The sequence below is a fragment of the Ambystoma mexicanum genome, chromosome 12 (assembly GCF_040938575.1).
Source record: "Ambystoma mexicanum isolate Mex_15411 chromosome 12, UKY_AmexF1_1, whole genome shotgun sequence".
In the NCBI taxonomy this organism is placed as follows: Eukaryota; Metazoa; Chordata; class Amphibia; order Caudata; family Ambystomatidae; genus Ambystoma; species Ambystoma mexicanum.
Genome location: NC_090936.1, coordinates 459,064,322 through 459,088,590, shown reverse-complemented (window position 1 = coordinate 459,088,590; position 24,269 = coordinate 459,064,322). Strand labels below are relative to the sequence as shown.

The 24,269-nt window shown below is 48.8% G+C and overlaps 1 protein-coding gene across 3 annotated transcripts in view; it reads left to right on the top strand.

Annotated features, from left to right (window-relative positions):
* BORCS5 (BLOC-1 related complex subunit 5) overlaps nt 1-24,269 on the top strand; it is a 628,004-nt gene that overhangs the window by 434,520 nt on the left and 169,215 nt on the right. For 2 of the 3 annotated variants that reach the window (XM_069628710.1, XM_069628711.1), the window contains one exon: nt 15,476-15,550. The exons of the other annotated variant lie outside the window; for it this stretch is intronic. In XM_069628710.1, coding sequence (XP_069484811.1) covers nt 15,476-15,550 — 75 coding nt within the window. The remainder of the gene's footprint in view (nt 1-15,475; nt 15,551-24,269) is intronic. 3 annotated transcript variants of the gene reach the window in all.

Here is a 24,269-nt window from a genome sequence, read left to right as displayed (position 1 = left end):
AACGTTTCTAGAAACGTTATGTTCCCTGTTAGCTGCTGTGTTTTCCATGCCACCAGCCATGAGCTGGCTCACTAGCTTCCTGCCAGAAAAGCTCCAAATCCCAAACCTCCTGAGGCATCTGTGTAAAGCTCTATCTCTTTGCTAGACTGTCATTGAAGGTTTCAAGGAAGGTTTCCCAGACCTGCAGATCCCCTTTCAATCCTGCCTCTAAACGGACACGATGATGCGCTTGTGTCAGCCCCACCGGCCCAGCCTTCTAGCAAATACTTTGCCATCTGGGAGGACCCTTCCTGCAAAGTTAAGTTGCCCCATTCATTTCAGCAGCTCTGCTAAAGTTGCTTTCTCCCTTCTGTGAGAAACCAAAGGGTGGCACACTTGCTAGTCCCCGGAAATCTCTCTCTCAGGGGGCCAGAGCACGGCCATCACCTTTGGATCCAGATCCTTGGGGTGGACCAGTGCGGGAGGATCACCTGGGTAGGGGGATATTCAGGGTGTGGGGGTGAGACAACCGATGGTGAGACTTGGTACCCACCCTTTCCCGTAACCATACCCCATCCTATTTTATAGGATTCTCCGATGTTCCAACCCCACCCACCCCCCTTTTCTACTCCAACACTGGGCTGGGGAAGATTGAGAGTAAAGAGGCTAACACTTGGATATCCCATTGGACATGTCCCGTTAATAAGGTCAGGCATTTGACCTTAATCACACACATCTGATACCCATTAGCTCCCCCCACACGGATAAAAGGCAGAACATGGAGACACACTCTGAGCAAGGTGGTACACGAGAAGGAGTAGATCTTCCGGGGGCGAAGGCGAACCCAGCGGAGCAGGACGACCGATCGATGGACAAGAGCAAAGGGTAGGGAAACCCTGAAAATCCCTGCAGGAGGTCGTTGCCTCCAGGAAACCATGAAGGATACGTGGAGAAAGCCAAATCCCAGACAACAAGAAGCCTCCACTGTGTTTCAAGGATGCCACTGACCCTCCTGGGTGAAAGGCGGAGTTGGGGATGCGTGGACAAGCCTGTGGTACCAACCTTGACTCGTAAATCAAAGCCGCAAATGCAAGAAAGGAATACACGCAACTGGTGAGTTAGCGGAATACACTAAAGGCCGGTTTGTGTCAATGAAAAATTGAAGCCGCAACAGTGTATCTCCGATTGAAGGTTGCGTGCATGCTGAGACACGAAAGAAAGCAAACAAATAGTAAACTTTAAAAGTTACTGGTAACTGTGAAGCCAGTGATCTAGAATAGCAGAGTGGTCCAGCAAAAGGAAAATAGCCCACTCGAAAGTCTCAGCGAAATGCTTAATGTCTTGTTGTAAAGCGACAAAGCGAACGAACTAGGAAATGCGCAATGGTGAAGATTAATCCTGTCAAAATGGGAAGTTAAAAAGAAAGATTTTGTTGAACTTTTCTAAGTGTGTTATGGAACTTCAAAGACCAAGAGACACTGGCGCAAAAAAAACAAGGGAAAGCTGAATTAAAAGTCAAAGTGGCCCTGCAGAGGTCTATGGAAAAGGTCTTGCACATTCGAAAGTCTTCGACATCAGTGAAAGGTCCAAGCCCGACTGAGGGGGACCAGGAACAGGAAATAGGTTAGGGGAAGGGAACCCCTAACAAATGTGAATGAAGTTTAGGGATTGGAACCCCTGCAGGTGCTGTGATTGCGAGGTCCGAGCCCAGCTGAGGGAGATCTACGTTGAATCGGGTACTTTATGTCTGGAGAGGTCCTAGCCCGAAAGAGGGAGACCTACATGAACTTTTGTTGAGCTGTGAAAGAACTTTTGGTGAACTAGAAATAAGTGACTTTAACGGGGAAGGCCAAGCGGGCCTCGCCCCATGTTGTGAACTGCCTTTTTTTTTTAATATCCTGAGCCAGTGTGTCCAATCTTGTCTACGGGGGCCGCCTTACTCCGTGCTGTCCAACGTGGGGAGGAGCGCTGACTCGGCCACCTTGATCTTTTATATTCTCACACTGATGTTCCTTTGCATGTACATTCCCCTTTACACAAATTTGTATAAGAGACAGGGCAGTGTAAGGAAGGCATGGTTTCAAACAGTGAAGACCGACACAAGTGATCACAGTTCAAGGGTGTTTATTGAACTTCAATGGGTTGGTTGAACGCCTGTCTAACCTAAATCTAAGGATGGGAGCAAGCTACGACCATCAAATAATAATAACACAGTCCTAGTCAAGTCTCTGTCAAAATAAAAGGGCCTATACCAATAAACATATAGCCAATCCTTCTAAAAAGAAAAGGATGTGGGACAATTATGTATGCAAAAAGAAAAGTGTTCAAGAAACAATATGACAGACCGGTTGAGCAGTTGGCTTCCCTTCCCCACGTTTTCTGCACGGGGCAAGGTGGCACATTCGAGCTTCGCACTCACTCTGGCTTCTCTGCCATGAGGATACAGTTCAAAGCAAAGGTATCAAGGCCTTCTGCCAAAGTCTCTTTTCCAATAAAGGCTCTTACCGTAGAGGGCCTGTCATAACAAACAAATATCAAAGTTCCACTCTTATCAGTATCGTTACATGCACAAATTCTTGCTTTTTAGTTTTCATCATGAGTCTCCCTCCTTCAGGTTTGGACCCCCTTTTTACCACAATGTTTGCACTTAATCTCCCTCGTTTGAGCTCAGACCATGGATCTCCCTTGTTAGTGCTCGGATCCCTTTTTCACAATATTCACATTTGACATCCCTAGTTCGGGCTCGGACCATGTAGCCTCACTTTCTCCAGCATGGGGTCTGGCATGGATTCACATGCTCATGAATATTTCCCGTCGTCAGGCCGGGAATCCTCGGTATAGAAAAAATCAGTATCAGTTTCTGATCTGTCTTTCTTAGTAGTAACCAATCACTGGTCTCTGGGTCATACTGCCCCCAGCCAATGACTGCCCTCTCCCTAAGCCCCGCCTCCAGCAGCCATTCTCAGATTTTTACCGCACGTTCAAGTGTTGGGAGTCCTCGTGCTGCAGCTCTCAAGCTTTTGCTGCGTTTTCGCGCTTTTTCAGGAGATTTTTCTAATTTTTCGGTTAAATAGAGCCTCAAGCTCCACCGTTTCTACATCCGATCAACGGGTATCCGTTTCGGAGTTTTCTACGCCCCTCAAGGGTGAAGATTTCGTCGAGATACGCTTTTGGAGGATTCCAGAAGTTCCCGAGGCCTACCCCGGACATGGCCCAGGAGAAAGGAAGCTCGACGCCCGGGAAGCTGTTCAGGACCTGCCCTGGATGCCAGCTTCAGAATGTTTTCAAGGAGGACGAGCATTCGTTATGCCTCTACTGTCTCCATGAGGACAAGTCGCACAAGGAGCGGACCATGAAGGATCGCCACCTCCGTCTCGCCAACTGGCTAGAAGGGAAGAGCCCGTCAGGCGAGAAGAAGAAAAAGAAGTCCGAGCGGTCTTCTAAGTCCTGTGAGGGTGCCCCGGCGACGGGGGCCCAACAAAAGGCTAAGCACCGCGAGTCAGCGGGCACCGGGAGCGCCGAACGGTCGGGCTCCTTGGCTGCTAGGCAGGGCGCATCCTCCCCGGCTCCATCAACCACGAGCCAACGCTCTGGCTCGGGTAAGAGGAAGTCCGAGAACCCGGCGAAGCTTCTGGAGAGGCCCCGGTCGATCTCGAAGATTCCGGCAGAGGGGAGCGAGGCGCGGACCCTCCCCCCAAGGTGAAGGCCCCAGGCGTCCAGAAGGTGTCGATGGCCTTAATTCCCCCTGCTAAGACCTCGATCGAGGATGTCGCCGCGGCCCTGACTCAGCCTCTGGAGGCTAAACCAGTGGAGGTGCCCTCAGGACCCAGAGTCTCCCTGCCACCGCGGAGGGAGTCGTCTTTCAGGCCCATTGAGAAGACCCCAACGAAGTCCGCGTTGGAAAAGGTGGGGGAGGGGCTGGTGGCCATCGTGGATACGGACACGACCTCTGAAGAAGAGCTCATCGAAGTCGTGGAAGAGGCCCAGCCCATCGGGAGGGATCCCGACGAGGGCGTGACGAGAGTGACGGTGTCGCCGACAAGGCTCCTCAAGAGCCCTCGCGCCTGTCGTTTCCGGCGCCGCAGGACACCGCGGCGGCCATTTTGTCAGTGATTTTGTCCTTTTGCTCGGAGATAAGGACGAGGTTGCCCCTTCCCCCGACGGAGGTACCTGAGCCAGACCCAACGGGGGAACCGGAGCCAGGACCTTCGGAGAGTCCACCGCATAAGAGGAGGAGGATGCATCCTACGCCACCTCTCCCACCTCTGCGGCCTGCTCTGCCTTCCCCCCGGTCTACTACCCATGGGGATGATACAGGCACGGACACGGCTACGACAGGTACAGATAACGACAGAGGCGACAACGGGACGTGTCCCCCGTCGCCCCCTCCTCGGGCGTCCCCGCCCGACGAGATTGGATCCTTTCATGCCATGATATGATTTCCAGGGCATCCGAGCTTTTTCAGTTCTGCCCAGAAGAAAAGAAGAAAGAAGGGTTCCTTTACCAACAGCGCGAGGCTAAAAGGAAGACGGTCCTCGCCGTACCGCTTCTTGATGACATCTGGGATGAGGGGTTCGCCCTCCTCAAGAACCCTGCCACCGCGCCGGCAAAGAGGGACCGGTACGAGAAGAAGTACCGGGTCCCCGACGCTGCCCCCTTGTGCCTTCGGGCACAACCTACCCCGGATTCGGTCGTCTCAGCGGCGACAAAGAAGAAAGCTGGGGGGGGCATCGGCCTCGACATCAACTTCCCCGCTGGACGGCGAGGGCAGGAAGTTGGACACGATGGGACGACGGATCATCTCATCCGCAGCGACGGCTATCAAGGCGGCCAACGCCCTGGCTATCGTAGCCCGCTACGACAGGGAGTTGTGGTTCAAAATGGCCCCTCTGTTAGACTTCCTTCCGGACGCCAAAAGGGCTGAGGCCCTTGAAATCCTACAGGAGGGGGAGATTGCTTCGGACCACGCCATCACGGTGGCAACGGACATCGTCGACACCGGTTTCCGGCAGTAGGGCAACGGTGTTTGCTTGAGACGACGAGGATGGCTCAAGGCCACGGATTTCCACCAGGACGTACAAACCAAGGTTTTGGGCATGTCCTTCGACGGGAACAACTTGTTTGGGAAGGCGGTTGATGAGTCCCTTCAGGCCATCAAGACAGACACAGAGACTGCCCGGGCACTGGGGGTGCTCCAACAACGACGGCCGTCCTTTCGGAGCTCCGGAGGCAGACAAGGTGCCTCCAAGGGATCCGGCAGTGGCTCCTCCACTTACCGCCAAGTGGCAAGATCTTTGTCCCAGGAAGCCTACAGGGGACGCGGCAAGTCAGGTGGTGCCCGTCGTCGACAAGGAGGCAAGGCGGCCTCCAAACAAGATTGAACCGACCGTGGGGTCGGGCCCCCGCCGAAGCACCCCAGTGGGAGGCCGGCTGGCGAGGTTCATCAGCGTGTGGGAGTCCATCTCCACCGACCGTTGGGTGCTGGACACCCTGGCCCAACGGCACACTCTCGAGTTTCAGAAGAAGTGCCCTCGCGTTCCACCTGTGGCCAGGAAGGAAAATCACGTCCCTCAACTACTCTTGGAAGTAAGGGCGATGCTCAGGAAGGGTGCCATCGAGCTCGTCCCAAAGAGGCTTCGGGGCTCTGGAGTTTACTCAAGGTACTTCCTCGTAAAAAAGAAGACAGGAGGATGGCGCCCCATCCTGGACCTACGACGACTGAACAAGTACATCAAGGCACAGAAGTTCCGTATGGTCACCCTCCAGCACGTGCTGGGACAGCTGGAGGTGGGCGATTTCCAGTCGTCGTTGGACTTGGAGGATGCGTACTTCCACATCCCCATTCTAAAAAGACACCGAAGGTTCCTCAGGTTCCTCAGGTTCGTGGTCCAAGGGCGGCACTACCAGTTCAAGGCCCTCCCGTTCGGATTGAAGTCGGCACCCAGGGTATTCACCAAGTGCCTCGCACCGGTGGCGGCGCGGCTGCGCCTACAGGGGATCCACCTCTACCCCTACCTGGACGACTGGCTCATCCGGGCAAGGACAAGGGAGCTCGCCGTGGAGCACACTGCGAAGACCGTCCAGCTGCTCACGGACCAGGGATTCTCCATCAACTTTCCAAAATCCCACCTGGTTCTGTCGCAAGTAGCCCTGTTTCTGGGAGCCAAGCTCGACACAGTGGCGAGGCTGGCCTCGCCGTTGGAGGAAAGGACCAGGACCATTCTGGGCAAGGTGCAGCGTCTGCCAGCCATGGACATGGCCAGGGTAAGAAATATCAAGTCCCTCCTCAGGATGATGTCCTCCTGCATTTATCTGGTGCGCCTTTGCAGGCTTCGGATGAGACCCTTACAGGAGTTCCTCGACGCCCGCTGGATCCAGTCAACGGGCAGCTTTGAGGACAGGATCCCTCTCAACGAGACATTTAGTCAGGCGATCGGGTGGTGGGGTACCCACTCCCATCTGTCGGCGGGCACAGACTTTCAGACCCCAGCTCACCAGGTGACGGTGACGACGGACGCCTCCCTGGAAGGTTGGGGAGCACACTCCGGAGATCTTCACGCGAGAGGCCTTTGGCTCCCGGAGGAGAAGTCTCTCCACATCAACATCTTGGAGCTCCGCGCGGTGTTCTGGGCACTCAGGTCCTTTCTTCCGTCCCTCAAGGGCAAGGTGGTGAGGATCTTCACCGACAACACCACCACGATGTTCTACATCCGGAAGCAGGGCGGAACCAGGTCCCCGGCCCTATCCAAGGAAGCCCAGGATCTGTGGCATTGGGCCGTCGCCGAAGGGATGTTTCTGGTGCCTCTTCATCTGGCAGGAATAAAAAACACGATCGCCGACTCACTCAGCAGGGAGCTGCGCTCGTGCCACGAGTGGGAACTACGCCAGGATCAAGTGGATCGACTATTCCGACGATGGGGCGAACCCCAAATCGATCTCTTCGCGACGAATTCCAAGTGCCGGAGGTTCGCCAGCAGGTTCCCCCAGCCGAGGAGCATGGGCGATGCTTTCTCGTTCCCCTGGGACGGCCTATTTCTTTATGCGTTCCCTCCGCTGCCGTTGCTGCTCCGGCTCATAAGCCAGCTCAAGAGGTCCCGGTGCAGGATGATCCTCGTTGCACCGGAGTTGCCGAGGCAGATCTGGTTCCCGGACCTTCTGGACTTGTCAACGTCCCCACCAGTCAAGCTGCCGACGGACGCAGACCTTCTCTCCAGAGAAGGAGGCGCCATTCTTCACCACGACCCGGAGTCGCTGAACTTGCATGCCTGGCTCCTGCAGCACTAGAGTTTGGAGGGTACGATATCCCGGCTGACTGCAGAGAGGTTCTTGCAAAGGCCAGGGCGTCCTCAACTCTCAAGTGCTACGGACATGAATGGAAGAGGTTCTCTGTCTGGTGCCGTGCACAGAAGATTAACCCTCTGCGGATTACGGCCCCTCAAGTACTGCCATACCCAATGTCGCTGGCCAAAGCTGGACTGGCTCACGCCTCCATCAAAATACATCTGGCTGCAATCTCCCGATATACCAGGACGGCGGGACGTGCGTCCTTGTGGTCTCATCGCCTGGTGAAAGAATTCATGAAGGGACTATTCCGATCATTCCCGCCGGTGAAGGCTCCTGCCCCGGCGTGGGAGCTTAATGTTGTGCTGACCAAGCTCATGGGGGCCCCATTCGAGCCTATGCATTCAGCGCCTTTGAAGTTCCTGTCATGGAAGACAGCTTTCCTCGTGGCCATCACCTCCGCATGACGAGTGGGAGAGATCCAGGCCCTATCTTGCAAGCCTCCATACTTGACTTTTCATGACACGAGGGTGGTGCTGAGGACACACCCATCCTTTATGCCCAAGGTGCCATCGGACTTCCACCTCAACGAGCCCTTGGTGTTGCCAGTTTTCTTCCCATCGCCTTTGTCGCCGGCTGAGAGGACTTTGCACTCGCTGGATGTAGCTAGAGTTCTACGTGGACCGCATGAAGAGTTTTCAGAAGACGTCACAACTGTTTGTGAACTTTGGGACTGTGAATCAAGGGAAGGCTTTCTCAAAGACTTCCATTTCCAGATGGCTCTCCAGCTGCATCATGCACTGTCACCGGTTGGCAAACCGACAGCTGCCCGCCCGTCCGAGAGCCCATTTAACGAGAGCGATCACTGCTACCATGGCGTTCCTGTCTGGTGTGCCCCTGCTGGACATCTGCAGGGCTGCGACGTGGAGGTCGACGCACACCTTCACAAGATTCTACTGCGTTGATCGGGCCTCCAGGGAGGAGTCCAGGGTAGGCCAAGCAGTGCTGCGCAACCTGTTCGCCTAAGGTGAGCCTGGTGAGGAGGTAAGAGTTGCTTAATGTTGAGTTGTATTGCTTAATGTTGAGCCTGTTGCCACCTCCCGTTGTTGTGCATGTGTGTACTGCTATATATTCTCTTATTCATGAGCATGTGAATCCATGCCAGACCCCATGCTGGAGAAGGAACAAGTTACTTACCTGTAACTGTTGTTCTCCAGCATGGGTCTGGCATGGATTCACATGTGAACCCTCCCGCCTACCCCTCTGCGGCTCTTCACTTGGTCATACTGCCACTTCACGTGCTACCAAATCTGAGGATGGCTGCCGGAGGCAGGGTTTAGGGAGAGGGCAGTCATTGGCTGGGGGCAGTATGACCCAGAGACCAGTGATTGGTTACTACTAAGAAAGACAGATCAGAAACGAAACTGATACTGATTTTTTCTTTACCGAGGATTCCCAGCCTGACGACGGGGAATATTCATGAGCATGTGAATCCATGCCAGACCCATGCTGGAGAACAACTGTTACAGGTAAGTAACTTGTTCCTTTCCTCTCATTCCCCCAGAAGCTCACTGTCTCCCAAGCTCTGGTTCGCTCTAGGTTGGACTATTGCAACAGTCTTTTTCTTAATCTACCTGTCTCTACTCTCCACACATTGCAACGTTTCCAGAACAGGACTGCAAGACTTGTCCTTGGCCTCAAGCCCTGGGATCGTATCTCTCAAGCTCTGAAATCTCTCCATTGGCTCCCAGTGGATGCAAGGGTTAAATTCAAAACCCTCTGCATTGTCCACAAGGCTTTCTGGGGCCTGGGTCCAACATAACTTCAGCTATCCCTCCCCAAATACCATCTCGGGCACTCTGCTCCTCTACCTCTAACTCCCTCAGGGTCAGTCGTTTCTCGAAGAAACGAGCTGGGGAGAGATCTATCTTCGGCTGGGGTCTCCCTCTGGAACAGCCTCCCTGCCACTCTAAAACTTGTGGAGAACCATCTCTATTTCCGGAAGCACCTCAAGACCTTCCTCTTTGCTTCTGCCTTCGCCCCACCTCTCCACTACTGATTCTACTCTCCCTCGGCACCATGCACCTGGCCACCCTCCTTCCTCTGGGCCCAGGTACCTGCTCCTCTTGCCACCCTCACGCGCTGCCTCCGGGCCACCCCTTGCACTGGGGTCTGTATCTGTACCCATACAGCCCTCCCTTTTTTTCCAATGCACTTATCAGACCTACCCAGCCTGCTGCCTTAAACCCAGCACTTGCCACTTGCTAAATGCACTCCCACTGTTTGCGGCCTTTTTATTTATTAATTTATTATTATTTGTTTTTTCCTCCTCGCTCCGCACTCTCCTTTTTGTTCCCCTTTCCATGCACTTCTCCCCCACCCCCTCTACCATGCATTTGCGCGTTCTCAATTTCACTGGGCCTAGTAAGATCGTGGTTTTTGTTCTCCCCTGTTCCCCTTCCCTTGCCTTGTCGCGCTCTGAAACGTTTGTGTATGAGCGCGATAGAAATAAAATATCAATATCAACCTCTTCATTCGTGCCCATTTAGACTTCTTACCCTCAAAACAGTCTTTTTAGTGGCAATAACATCTGCCAGAAGGGTGCGTGGGCTACAGGCTTTGTCTTGCAAGCCTCCTCACACTGTCTTTCACAAGGACAGAGTGGTACTAAAGGTGAAGCCTAACTTCCTCCCTAAGGTGGTTTCTGAATTCCACATCACTCAGAAAATAACCTTGGCATCATTTTACCCTCCTCCACATCCGGGGAAAAGAGGAAGAAAGGCTGCACAGACTCGATCCAAACCGTGTTTTGAGCTTTTACATTAGCAGACTTGCTAAATTGAGACAAACTGACCAATTATTTGTGGGTTACACAGGTCATAAGTTGGGCCTACTCATTACCAAACAAACCATCTCTAGGTTGATTATTTTAACAATTTCAGAATGTTATAAATTGGCCGGTAAAGACCCTACAGAGCATATAAGGGCTCATTCAACGAGGGGTATCGCAGCTTCGTCAGCTCTTCAAAGAGGAGTACCAATAAAGGATATTTGTGCAGCTGCCACATGGTCGTCTGCACACACCTTAACAAGATACTATAGTCTGGATTCCTCCACTAGCCACAAATCTAAATTTGGTAAGGCCCTACTGCACTATGTGCATACCTAAAGAACTTGAATTTTACTCCCTCCTCCTGATTATATTACTACTTTGGGAGAGTATCAAAGATGAGAAATACATGGGAGGACACAATCCTTTCGAAGAACAAGTTACTTACCCATGGTAACGTTCTTTCGACTGGATGTTCCTCCCACGTATTCCTTATCACCCCTCCCATCCTTCCCTGCAGTAAAAGTTCCCTTGTGGTTATAGTCTGCGCTCCCTCAAGGTTAGTAACCATCTAACTCAGGACTATGCTTCCCTATTCAAAACGGAACTGAGCAACGGACACTGCGCCTGCGCTACTTCTACCTGTGATGACATCGACATCGGCACGGAGGCCTCTGAGGGACATCCACTCGACAGGCATTGACGCACAGCGCCCTCTACTGGACTGGGGAAAATTATTTTCCGAAGCAGCAAGCTGGATATTAGGAAATATAAAAGATAAGGAATACGTGGGAGGAACATCCAGTCGAAAGAACGTTACCTTGGGTAAGTAACTTGTTAGTCTCCCTGGCTCAACCACATAAGAGAGTATTGCCTCCTCCATGTACCTTGATGTCCACATAGTACCTTAATTGCTACATGTACCTGGCACTTTTTTTATGAGTACCTCTTAACCTGTATCCATTGAAATAGGATTTTTTTTACACTGGTTTTATGTGGGCTTAAGGCCAAATATAATGTTGTGGTTATGTTACGCCATGTTCTATTAAAGGCAACTACCGCCTATATTGCTTCATATATTGCAAACAACACCCACCCGGGTTACCCCGACAGCCTTAACTGTGCTAGGCATTTTTTCAATAATTGTATGCCTTCTGGTATCACTCCCCAGCATCTGTACACTTGTGCTAGCTTCAGACACTGCTAACGCTAAGGATGATTGCCGAACATCCAATTCCTATACATATATTATCACAAGGAGCCTCACTAAATTGATGACTCCTATGACTCCAGAATATGATATCTATGTAAACATATCCCTTCCCATATATTCGCCCAGCACTGACCGATCACATTGCCTCTAGCCATAACTACATTACGGTCCACATCTTTGCCCTGTCAATACCCTGCAGCTTACATCTATAATCTCCTGGACATGGCCAATTTGGGTTCTACATGTTCTTTAACTCCGGACCAATGGATCTGTTAAATTTGCCACAATACCCACTCCAAATCAACCTTGCCCTACCAATATCGGAAACTTATAGGCTGGGATCTAAACGACTAAATAACCACATCACCTCCCCTGATTTTAGGGAAAACTCCACGTGTCAAATTCCACCGAAAAAGAGTTGCAAACCTAAAACTAACCTTAATACTAAGTTGTTTGATCAGCCAACTTCACTCAATGCCTCAGTCAATAAGTTTCCTCATATCAAAGGAGCCTTAATTAATGTGAGATGGTGGTTGCCCATGCGTTAGATTTAGAAGATCTGATAATAGCTTATCAATTGGACTTTCTAGCAATTACAGAGACCTGGCTAAATGCAGTTGCATGCCCCTCCCATTCTCTTGCTGTTCCAGATAACTTTAACAACCTGAGGTTGGACAGAGACACTGCTAGAGGTGGCGGCATTGCCTTCATTGCCAGAACTAATCTAGAATTAAGAATCTCAACTCATCCACCTTTCCCATCAGGCGAACTCTTGACAGTTAAACTGCCACTCACACCTTCACGGACTATAACTATGCATCTGTTATACAGACCACCTGGCCCTATCGCTTATTTTTAAGAAGATATTTTAACATTACTCTCTACTTATACTAAACCTACCTCTCAAATTTTAATCCTTGGGGACTTTAATCTTGGTCTCGTTGACCTGAATGATTAGCATGCTTTGGCCAATACTATTGCAGAATTGGGCTTTACCCAGAGGGTTAACACACTAACAGATTCTAAAGGTAGAACTCTAGACTGGTTGGCTGACCTTAACTGTGAAACTACTATATTGTCCAATGAACCTTGTGCATGGACAGACCATCACCTATTAATATTTAATCTCGAGGATAGCCCTCAACACACACAGACCAATCTTCTGGGACCTCCTGCACTCACTAGAAATAAACGGAATATAACACTGAACAATTTACTACCGCTTCTCCAACCCATTACAAATCTAACGGTTGCCAGTACTCACCCGGCAGTCCTAGTCGATTTATATAATTCTACAATTAATCAAGCCATAGATAATATTGCACCTTTACAAATGTGGAAAGGTAAACCTAGAGCCCACCTCAATTCTTGGTTCTCCCCCAATATTAAAGCCTTACGAGCTGAAAAAAGTAAAGCCGAATCCCTCTGGAAAACTAACCGTACAGTCTTAGGAGAATCTCACAAAAATGTCAGTACAATACAAATCAGAGATTATTCAAACTAAACGTGATATTTACAATGACGGGATCAATAAAGCGAGCTCAAGCACAAGGGAGCTCTTTGTTATGTTAAGAGAACTCGAGTCCGTGACCTCACCTATTTGCATCAAGGGCAAGACTTGGTGCTCAAATATTCAAAATGCTCAGTCCAATAAAATATCCCTTCTCCAAGATAAAATCAAAACCAAAAAACTCAAATTCTTAAACTCCTGTCCTCCGCAAATAACTCTGCCAGACCTCTCCAAACCTTCCAACCGATAAAAATGTTCCCCGGTCTCCATCAAGGAGGTAGAGAATATTATAACCTCCCTTAAACCTTCCACATGCCAGGAAGACACTTGCCCAGCCCCCATCATTAAAGAGGCAGCTAGGGACACTAATTAATGCCTCATTTGACTCCTGTTCATTTCCTAACAACCTTAAGGATGCGTGGGTCCTCCCATTATTAAAGAAACCTACTCTGGACCCAAACATCCCAACCAACTTCAGACCAATAACTACAGTCCCATTTCTGTTACAAATCATTGATAAAGCTGCGTACATCCAAATACAGCCTTACTTAGAGACTCATAATCTTCTGGGGCTCTGCCAACCTGGTTTTAGCCCTGAACATGGTATGGAAACAGCCTTAGTGGACCTAAAAAAACAAATAGATGACCTAAAGGATAAAGGAAAACTGGCTCGCCTCCTTTTATCAGACATCTCGGCCGCTTTTGATTTAGTGGACCATAATGTGCTAAGCAAGCAGTCTTTCTACTGCTGCCCATTTCTCTCCAGGGGCGACAGCCTGGATCCAATCTTTTCTAGACAGTCGATCCACAGAGCCAATACCAATAACTTGCGGAGTTCCGCAAGGTTCATGTGCATCTCCTACGATGTACAACATCTTCACAAAGCCTCTGTTTGATGACCTAGACAATTTGGGTGTCACCTACACAAATTATGCAGATGACACCCAAATCCTCATTCCGATGTCTGGCGACTACGAAGCTGACTCTGCCTTGTTGAATAAAATCTATCTCTTTATCCAGACATGGATGGCCTCGCACGGCCTGTGTCTGAACGATGAAAAGACCGAGCTCCTACTTATCGGAGCTTCAGCCATTCTCAATAAATTAAGTAACCAGTTCCAATTTGTCAACATCGATGGTATAGACATTAAAGTTGCCAAAGATGTAAAAACGTTGGGTTTCCACTTAGCCTCAACTCTTAACCTACAAAGGCAAGTCAATGCCACTGCCTCGGCAACAGCGTATACTTGTAAGCTTATCCACGCCTGCAAACCGTTCCTTTCCACGGCCAGCTGTATTACGCTTGCTAGAGCCCTAGCTCTGTCAAAACTAGACTACTGTAATGCCCTTTATCTTGGTTCCAGTAAGCAAAATATTAACAAATTACAAATTCTTCAGAACAACGCTCTTGGAACTGCTTTAAGCATCCCAAGAACGCAACATCTCTATGATCAGATGCAATACCAAATGGCTGGCAATTAATGACAGAATACAACTTCAAGCATTAACCCTCACGCACAAATGCCTAGCTAACGCAGCACCAAAATATCTGGTGGATAAATTTACTAAAAATATGTCTGCATGACCGACCCGGACAGTGTATTCTAATTACCTTAAGGTCCCCAGATATAACCTTTAAAAAAGTAGGAGGAAGTAGCTTTCCGGTCAGGGCAGCACAGCTATGGAACTCCATGCTTACAGCGTTAAGATCTGAACATTCATTCTTCAGCTTTAGAAAAAAAAACAATAAGCTGGCTTCTAGCCATGAATCCTTAATTTATCCTGATGACCATGCTTCTCCGCTAGACATTATCCTGCTGATCATGTATAGTTCAGTAAATAGTATGTGAATCTTTTGAGTCCTGTAAATAATATGTAAATCCTTTGACTTTGAACTGTGTAATATTCTTTGCATTCTTGTCCTGTAATTCACATATTCTTGTATCTTGAAACTTTGTAATGGAATAAGTATTTGTATGCAACGTGTAATGCGCCCAGATACCTCAGGGTTTGGAGTGCTATGTAAATAAATAAACAAACACACACTGCCCCACTTACCTGGTACTCCCTTGTGCCTCACTGGCACAGAGGACTCTGTTCCCCGCACATCCCTGTCTCTGCAATGGCCGGCATGGAAGAGCTAAAGAGACTATGCATACTTCCCTTTTCCCTTGTCCATGGCACCCATCTTGGTTTGCGTTTTTTTCAAGTTGAGAAACGGCAAAACATTATTAACTCGGATGAAATCGGTTATCTGGCAAGATGTTTGATCCCCAAGACTAAATTGCATTAACCTAAATATATGAGCGTATAAATACGCCCCTGTGTTAGAAAGGCAGTGATTGCAGGCGCCCAGTAGGAAGTAGATTGGAAAAATAATTAATAACAAAATATAGCAACATTTTTCCTCTCCAATGTTTTCTTCTCAGCCAGGCCTTGCTATGATAACTAAAAGAAGCCAAAATGCCTGTCTGTCTACGATGACTAATAGCAGAGATTACCTACTACTAACACATGGTGATTCACATCTGCATATAACTATGGTCATGCCCAGTGACTGCTCCCAACCAACTCCTCCAAAGTTCAGATGTCTACTTATGCATTTGCTTTGTGCTGTGTTTATTTATAATCTGCGCAGAGAATTCATTCATTTTCTTTTCAGACCAAAGACTAGGCAGACAAAGCTCAGCACCAGGCGAGAGACTGAATATTGTTGGGCGAGAGGCAGACTTACAAGGTAAATTAACACGAGTTTATTTATTGGATGAATTTACAGTGTCTACATGTTATGAAACGTTTCATTGCAAGAGATGAATGCCGACGACTTTGCGGTTCACATGGGTTCTTCCAGAAGTTTGAATTGAAAACGTTCCTGAAATTCAACAATCCTCTCCAAGTCAACGTTGCTGCCGAATTGCAGTGCTTTCCAGGTAGACCAACCAGGGGCACTAGTGATATTGGCCAGTCGGTAATGGCATTAGGGGTGGGTGGTACCATCTTGTATTGGTCTACCATCCTATGGCAAAGGCCTTAGTTTAGTGAGGGCTTCACCGGGGCGGCAGGACAATGCCAGGCCGGTAAAGCGCACCCAGAGACCATTATCGCCATTAGCATCCGTTCCATGCAGGTGAAATGACTAGGAGGGGGAGAGAGCATAAATAAACGAATGAATGTCGGGCACAGAGGATGCATGAAGCTGGAGGCAGGCGCGGGGAGTGGAGCAGACGGAGGGGGAAGACTAGACAACGAGGAAGGAGCGCGGATTGAAGGCAGGGGGCAGGTTTGTTCTGGCAGAGAATGTCTGCATTCCACGCGTCCTGATTGGTGGAGAAATGTTTCAAGGATGCTCATGGACAGCATCTATAATGGTACTAGTCTGTTTGCTCACTGATATTGATATACAGGACATTTCCATGCACAGCATGAATCAAGGAATTGAGGCTTGGGAAGCCTCTCCCCGTTACAAAGTCTATGCTGATCAAAAGAATGAGCCAATGTGATTTGTCGTAATCACTTATTTGCTGCAATCTTGTTGTATTTTATTACCCCAAACAATCCACTTAGGGCAGGCATGTTGTTATTGCTTCTAAATACCGAGCAATAGTCTGGTGAAAATGCAGCGGGGCTGATCAATTACATGTGAATAACCCCCTTGCATTTGTTTTGAGACGCAAAAGGTTTAACCCCCTGCATTTGTCCATTTGCACCCATTGCCAATTAGCCATCCTTAGTTCATTCCTTCGCTGCGCCTTGTTTCTTACAAGCAATGAATTGGCATGAGACAGTAGTTTCAAATGGCAAACTTGGCCGCAGTTTTATTTCCACAACAAAAGAATCATTGTACACATTCCGTGAACTCCAGTCTGTTAAGTGTGGCGCTTGCTCCGTGTCCGACCTCACCTGCTTCCCCCTATACCTTTGTATAGTTTCCATAGTAGGCCCAACTCTCCCAACCCTTTGTGCCTGAGCCTATACTGCCCATGCAGGTGTCTGTGGGTGGGGAGAGCGCAGTTTCTTTTTTGGGGGAAGCTGAGCTTTTGTTACCACCAGACACCCCTGCCGTTAGGCTCCCAAGAGGCGCTGGTCCGGAAGAGCGAAGACCCATTCCGGTTTCCTTCTTGCTCATCCGGAGTCTGTCTTTTGTGCTTGGTCGCCCAAACACCGCCTTATACCAGCCTGACAGTCCTGCGACAGCGACGTCCAGGTGTCACCCCACCTTCCCTTTCCTTTCGTGGGGTGGGTGGGTGGAAAACGAAATCCTTCCTTACGGCGGGTATGCAGGGTCCTACTGCAGGTGCTGGATGCTCCCTGCTGTAGGACCATGCTCGTTATAGAGGGGCTTAACCCGCCCCTTTCCTTTGTTTGCCCTTTAGCGGGCTTCGTGGTGCTTTTGGTAGCGTTCCGCCCCCAAACCCTCCCCTTACCCAGGGGGAGGGGAAAAGGTTAGAGGAGGACTCTCCATTTTTCTTTGTTTGCCCTTTCCGTCGTCAGCGGCAAATTACATGTGCAAATCTCTTTGGGCATGAGTTGTGGTGCGGACACACAACATATGGGCTATTTCTCCAATGTGTGTGCTCTCTGGAATTCGTCAGGCTGTGGTGAACATTCGCCCACTTCCGCACACCCCGCCCGCATCCTCACCCGCACCATGCCTCTCCTGGCAGAGTCCTGACACAGGGATACGGTCGGTAACGTCGACAAGATCCTTTCCAGACCCCTGCTTGTATTTCTGCGCCTCAAATGTGCATGCTAAGCATGAACGTTTCTATTTTCTCTTTGCACTTCTATCCCTGAAACAAGGGTGGAAATATCAGAATGACGTATATGAGAGTAGAGCCTTTGAGAGATGGCATTGCTGGTGAACACGGAGCCACAGGTTCAGGGGGCCAGTGCATATGTGAGTATCGGGAAGTGTAAGCTACAGGTCACGTGTCTTCAGCCAGTCCTCCTCCTGCAACACAAATTGCCCTTAGTTAACCTGGGAATTCTGGTGCAGATGTGTAACGATTTATTGAGAGGCCACCCTCAACACAGAGAGTTCCTTCCCTCCCCAATTAAGGTGACACACAACAAACTATTTAATGTCAGTTCTTTGTTCAGCCCTATTTCAGACGCATATTATATCCCTTGGGTCCCTCCCCCGGAGCTACCGTTGAGCCAAGAACTAGGCTGGTGTACAGGAAATATAGTTGTATTTATTTGGATTATAGGTAATAGAAAATCACACTAAAATGTCACACAGCACTTTAGCCTTGGCACAACACGACTTCTCTCTACATAAATAACTTATACCATTTGGTTGGGAAAACTCAAATCCCAATATTTTACTTTAAACAAATTTCAAAATAAATGATCATCAACACTGTTCCCTAAATAACATCACTTTACACATTTGCAATGCTGTACAATTTTCAGTTTTCCTGCACGCTTAAATGGCTAGCAGTAAATAAACACAGGGTTATTTAGCAGTGGGGTTTTCAGGCCCCCCCCTGCTTTGGTCTGTGTTGGGGAAGTCGGACCGAAAAATTGGAATGATTTAAGAATTTGGGATTTCAGACCCCCTCCCCTGAAAGGCCTGCGTTGGGGAAGCTGGTAAAAATTGGGACGATTTGAGAAATTTGGATTTCACGGCCACCCACCCCTGTCCACTTAAAGGCCTGTGTTGGGGATGCTGGTAGTTTAGGGATTTTTTTATTTTAAGGACAAAGACACCACTCTTCCTAAAATAAGTTAGGGTTAACAGGCAAAATAGGATTACCCATTTACATTACAATCTATAGTTTTCAATGCACACTCGGAATGAGCTTTGTTAATTTCGAATTTTAACAAAAATTACCTTGTGGTGTTCTGCCAAGGGGAATTAATTATCATATTTTTAGTTAAATAGACTAAGGGTCTACATCATATTGCTCCCACCCTGCCCACTATAAAGGGAAAGGGTCAAAGGCCAACAGATTTGCCCACCTTTGGGTTGCAAAGGGTTCAGGTCTCCTTACATTGAAAACCTCTGTTTAAAGTTTAGGAAAGCCAGCTGCATTTCAGTACCCTGTGAATGGACAGGGCAGGGGTCTGGTCACTCAGCTCTCAAGGATGGTCCCCAGCTCTCCACCATAGGACCCAGTCAGCTTTTAGGCCTTCCCAGCAATGGAGAGCTCCATCCAGATGCACATCTCCTTTTGGTGTTTCCTTTGGCTGTCAGATGGTAATTTTAGCAGCTCCCCTTTCCACATAGTGCATCCACTTTATATAGCAGTGATGACACCATCAAGATTTCAATACTGGCCGGTGCCCTGCAAGAATTCTCGCAACCAGAATTGGACAGTTGCCCTTCTCTCTACCCGCTAGTCCAGCCGCTAAGGATTGGTTTAGGAGTCTGGCGTAGACATATGTCAATTGCCATTTTAAATCCCCTTTTGTTTCTGTCTCAGTTTTTTGGCAAAACTTAGTTTTGTAGCAAAACTTCAAGGTTTAATAGTAACTGCCATAATATACATATATTCCACTTCAGCTACTCATGGGGAATTTCGTAAAACAGCCATTTGCGCATCATGTTGCACGGCTGTGTGGCAATTTTCCCCCGTTTACACAAAAAGCATAATAATTATGAACTCACAATTTAAACTCCACACTACTAATTTTACCCTCCACCAGGTTGCTAACTTTTAAATCCGGGACATGTTCATAGCAGCCAAGAACACCTTTTAGCTCACCATTACAATTCCCTAAATCGCACGTGGATGAATTTTATTTTAGCAAAAAATGACACATATATCAAGGCAGTGTGACTTATGGTTGCGGGGGAAAAATGTCTAAAGGATAATGGTCCTTTTGAATTAATAGCACATCTTTGTTATGCAAATTGGAGCCCTCCTGTCTTCAGTGCATTTGCCTCTCTTGGCCAGTGTTTTTATTAGTCTCTTTGTTGTCTGAATGCAGAGTTCAGCCTTGAATGCAGCCCCTGTTTTCACCTCCCCTCCCCCTACATTCCGGTCATGCAACCGCTAGAACATGTGTCGAGCACATAACTGCCCTCAACTATAATAACATCATTAGTGCGGCGGGAAAGCTCTTCCAGACCCTAAAATCGTTGGACAAACCTACCACTCTTACTCCACCATTCCAACCAACTGACATGGACTGCGAGCAAGTCCAAACCGCATTTCATAATAAAATTGTCAAAGCTAGAGAAAACATCACAAATTGTCAGACTCCAAATTCCTCATTTGACACCAATCTTCTAGAGAACAAGACCAAATCAGAAAACCCCAAATTTCATTTCAGGTCCATCACTCTTGATGAAATGAAAAAAACACTTTCCAGCATGAGATGCACATCATGTTTGGAAAATGTATTATCCCCAAAATTTATTGTGGACAACATAGCTATCTTCGCCCCCTTCTTTACAAGAATGGTTAACGCTTCTTTTAGGGACTTAACAGTACCCAACATCATCAAAACTGTTACGGTCACCCCCCTGCCAAAGAAACCGGACCTCAACCAGCAAGACCCAGCCAACCTTAGACCTATAACCAACTGCAATTTTCTGTTGAAAATTTTGGATAAGGTTGCTACAGAACAACTACAAAAATATGTGGATGAAAATAATTTACTACATCCACAGCAGTCCGGATTTAGATCCAGCCATAGTACAGAATCTGCTCTGCTAGATCTTCAGACAGAAATGCTTTCAATATTAGATAAAGGCAAATCTGGCCTACTGATATTGTTGGACCTCTCGGCAGCATTTGATTTGCTGGACCACACAAAACTCAGAGAAGCCCTGGAAATATCAGGAAATTGCTCATCAGGGGCAACCGAATGGATAGCTTCATTCCTTCAAAACAGGCAACCGAGGATTGTCTGGGGAAATAAAACATCTAATACCAAACCGGTAGACTGTGGCGTCCCACAAGGAGCCAGTTTCTACCCACTTCTTTTTAACCTTTACATGCACTGCCTCTGTATCATGCTCCCCCCAAATGGGTATATTCTTTACGAACTTTGCTGATGATACCCAGCTGGTCTTAGAACTTAGTGGGGATTACGACAAGGACAGTGACATGCTCTCATCTTTATATAACATCATAGAATGCTGGATGAAAGCAAATTGGATGTGTCTAAACGGCTCTAAAACCGAGCTCATGATATTCGGTTCCACACAGGCCAGAAGAATATTGAGTCCACTCTACTCCTAATTTTCCATTAAAAACCCCCAAATACCGATCTTTGAAAAAGTGAAGACCTTAGGAGTATACCTTCAAGCTTACTCAGGACCATCACAGGAAGAACTTGGAGGGAACACATCACTGGCGAAAGGAAGGCCCTCCACTGGTTGGCCATGAAAGAAAGAATCACGTTTAAATCTCTCACAATGGTTCACCGTTGCTTATACAGTAATGCGCCAGCTTACCTTAAACACTTCAACTGGTATGCCCCAACTAGGCGGCTCAGATCCCCTAATACAGGCCAACTGCAAACATTCACAACAAAAAGCAGCATAGACTTGGAAAAGCCTTTCCGACTCTAAGTATAAAAAAATGGAACAAACTTCCCACCTCACTGAAGCTTGAGTTCAACTACATTTCATTCCGTAAAAAATTGAAAAAATTACTTTTCAATTAACTCCGCGGAACAGGCTAAATCTCTTTGAGGAAATCGGTCAATTTACTTGTGTCCTGTTTATCACTATTCGTTGTCCTGTCTTCTTGTCAGCGCTCTAATGCCCGTGGGCTTTCAGCGCTTTACAAATAAATAAAAAAAATAAAGAAAAAAAAGAGACAGTAGGTCTAGGGAAACATGCTTTTGAACATCTCTTAGCGGCCACCATTTATTGCAGTTGTAAACAGCTGGGATGCAAGCTAGGCTTTCATCGGGGGAGTCCTTTGTGAAATTTGGCCCACAACAATGAAAAGGGTCTGCCTTGGGCCTACAGGAACTTTTCATGTGACCAATGGAAACAAAGTGGGCTTTTTTTGTTCAAATGTTTGCCGGTATTTTGGATGTGAAGCATAATATACATTACTTTTTGTCAACACACATGTCATTTTCCTGACATCTTCATGTTGGCAGGGGAACATTTTTCTCTTGTCTTGCTTTAAACTGCAAACACCCATGCAAAGTCCTTTTGGTGTCAGTGTTTGAAAATCCTGCTTTCCACGTGAAAGGGGCCTTTGCATTTCTCATGCCACTGTGAATTCAGATGTGGCCGTTCCTTTTGTAATGACAGGTAGGCCTGTCTCATATGGCACTTCCATTTATTAATTGCAGAACGCCACAGTCTGGCTTAATAGGCCCACTTCTGTGTGAATTTTGTTTTTTTAAATGTTCTTTGATTAAAGCTGGCCGGCCATGTTTCCGGTGGGCCCTTCAGTTCCATTGGTTTGGGAACTTTGATTACACCCCACAGATGTAAGTGCAGAATATGAGGGCCACTTTGCTCTGCAAGCTTGCTCCTGTCATTGCATTGTAATGTATGCTGTTTCTCCAACATGGGGTCTGGCATGGATTCACATGCTCATGAATATTCCTCCTCGTCAGGCTGGGAATCCTCGGTAAAAAGAAAAACAGTTTCACTTTCACTTACAAACTGTATTTCTCCTCTAAAGCAACCACTGTCCCCTGGGTCTTACTGCCCCATCTAATCACAGCCCTCTCCCTAAGCCCCTCTTCTTGTAGCCATCTTCAGATTTTTGTTGCACGCTTCAGTATTGGGAGACCTCGAGTTTGCTCTGAAAGCTACTTATATGTTTTTTCGTGTTTTTCATGGAAAAAGGTTCTATTTTTGTTCCAAAAGAGCCTGTGTGCTCTTCTCTCCATCTGCTGACAGCGTGGATCTGTTGTCGGTGAATTTCAGCACCCCTCACGGGCGAAGAGCGTTGACGTTTCCAGAAGGCCATTGTGTCTATTTCATGCACTTCCGACCATAAAGGAGAAGTAGGAAGGAAGGTCCCTCTTCAAGTCCTGCCCCAAGTGAGGGCTTCATAATGTGTTTGTGGAAGACAAGCACCTGCAGTGCCTCTACTGCCTGCATCCGGACCACAAGGAAGGAGATTGCAAGATATGCCGCGGCTTCTCCAAGAAGACGTCAAAGGACAGGCACAGCAGACTGGTGGCGTGGCTGAATGCCAAGGCCTCTGCCCGGTGCTCCAAACAGGGGCATGCCTCACCCAAGCCCGGTCAGTCTAAGGAGCGGTCTTCTAAATCCTGTGAGGGCACCTCATCCGTGGGGGCCCAAGACAAGGCCAAGCACAGCTAGTCCGGGGTCGCCGGGGAAGCAGGTCCCACGGCAGACAGGGCGCAATCGACATCGCCTTCCGCCTCCATTGCCAGCCGGCAATCAAGCTCCTCCCCTAAGAGAAAGTCGTCCAAACCGGCAAAGCTGTGGGAGAAGGCTGAGAAGCCGCAGACGGATGAGAAGAAGGCCAAGCTGCCCAAGAAGGTCCAGGGTCCAATTTTGGAGTTCCTACCGGACGACAAGAGGATGGAGGTGATCGACCTCTTCCTAGAGGGAGAGGTACCATCAGATCACGCCATCACAGTGGCGCTCAACGTTGCCGACGCAGGGTTCCGGCAGATGGGGGAACAGTGTCTGCCTTCATCGTCAAGGCTGGATGAAGGCCACAAATTTCCGCCAGGAGGTCCAAACGAAGGTACTGGACATGGCTTTCGATGGAGATAACCTTTTTGGGAAGGTCGTTGAGGAGTCCCTACAGGCCATCAATGCGGATACGGAGATGGCCCGTTCCCTGGAGACCCTCCAGCAGCACCGGTCTTCCATTCGCTCTTCCAGAGGAAAGTCGGGCAGGTCTTTGAAAGGTGTCTCCTCCTCGTACCATCAGCCTTCCAGATCCACGGCCCAGGAAGCCCACAGAGTCCGTTCACAGGCCTACGGGGGAGGAGGACCGCAACGCTGTTGCCAGCAGGGCACCGGCACCGAAGGAAGCCGGAACTGTCCACTGGTGGTGGGAGACATGGGTGGGGGCCTGGTGGGGGCTGCCCATGGTGGCAGTGGGGTGGGGGTGGTGGGAGACATGAGTGGGGGCCTGGTGGAGGGTGCCCCTGCACTGCTGGGGGGTGGGGGTGGTGGGAGACATGGGTGGGGGCCTGGTGGAGGCTGCCCATGGTGGCAGGGGGATGGGAGTGGTGGGAGACATGAGTGGGGGCCTGGTGGAGGGTGCCCCTCGTCTAGCGTCTAGCCCCCATCCGTGTACCCTGGTGGGAGGCCGGCTGACGAGGTTCGTCAGTGAGTGGGAAAAGATCACCACCAGCAGATGGGTGCTGGATGCTCTCAACAAAGGACATACCCTGGAATTTCAGTACAGGTGTCCGCAGATCCCTCCGGTGACCAATCGGGAGCAGCATATCTCTCAGCTCTTGGAGGAGGTACAAGCCATGCTACGAAGAGGGGTGATAGAGCTGGTTCCCCAGTGCCTCTGGTGTGCCAGAGTCTATTCCAT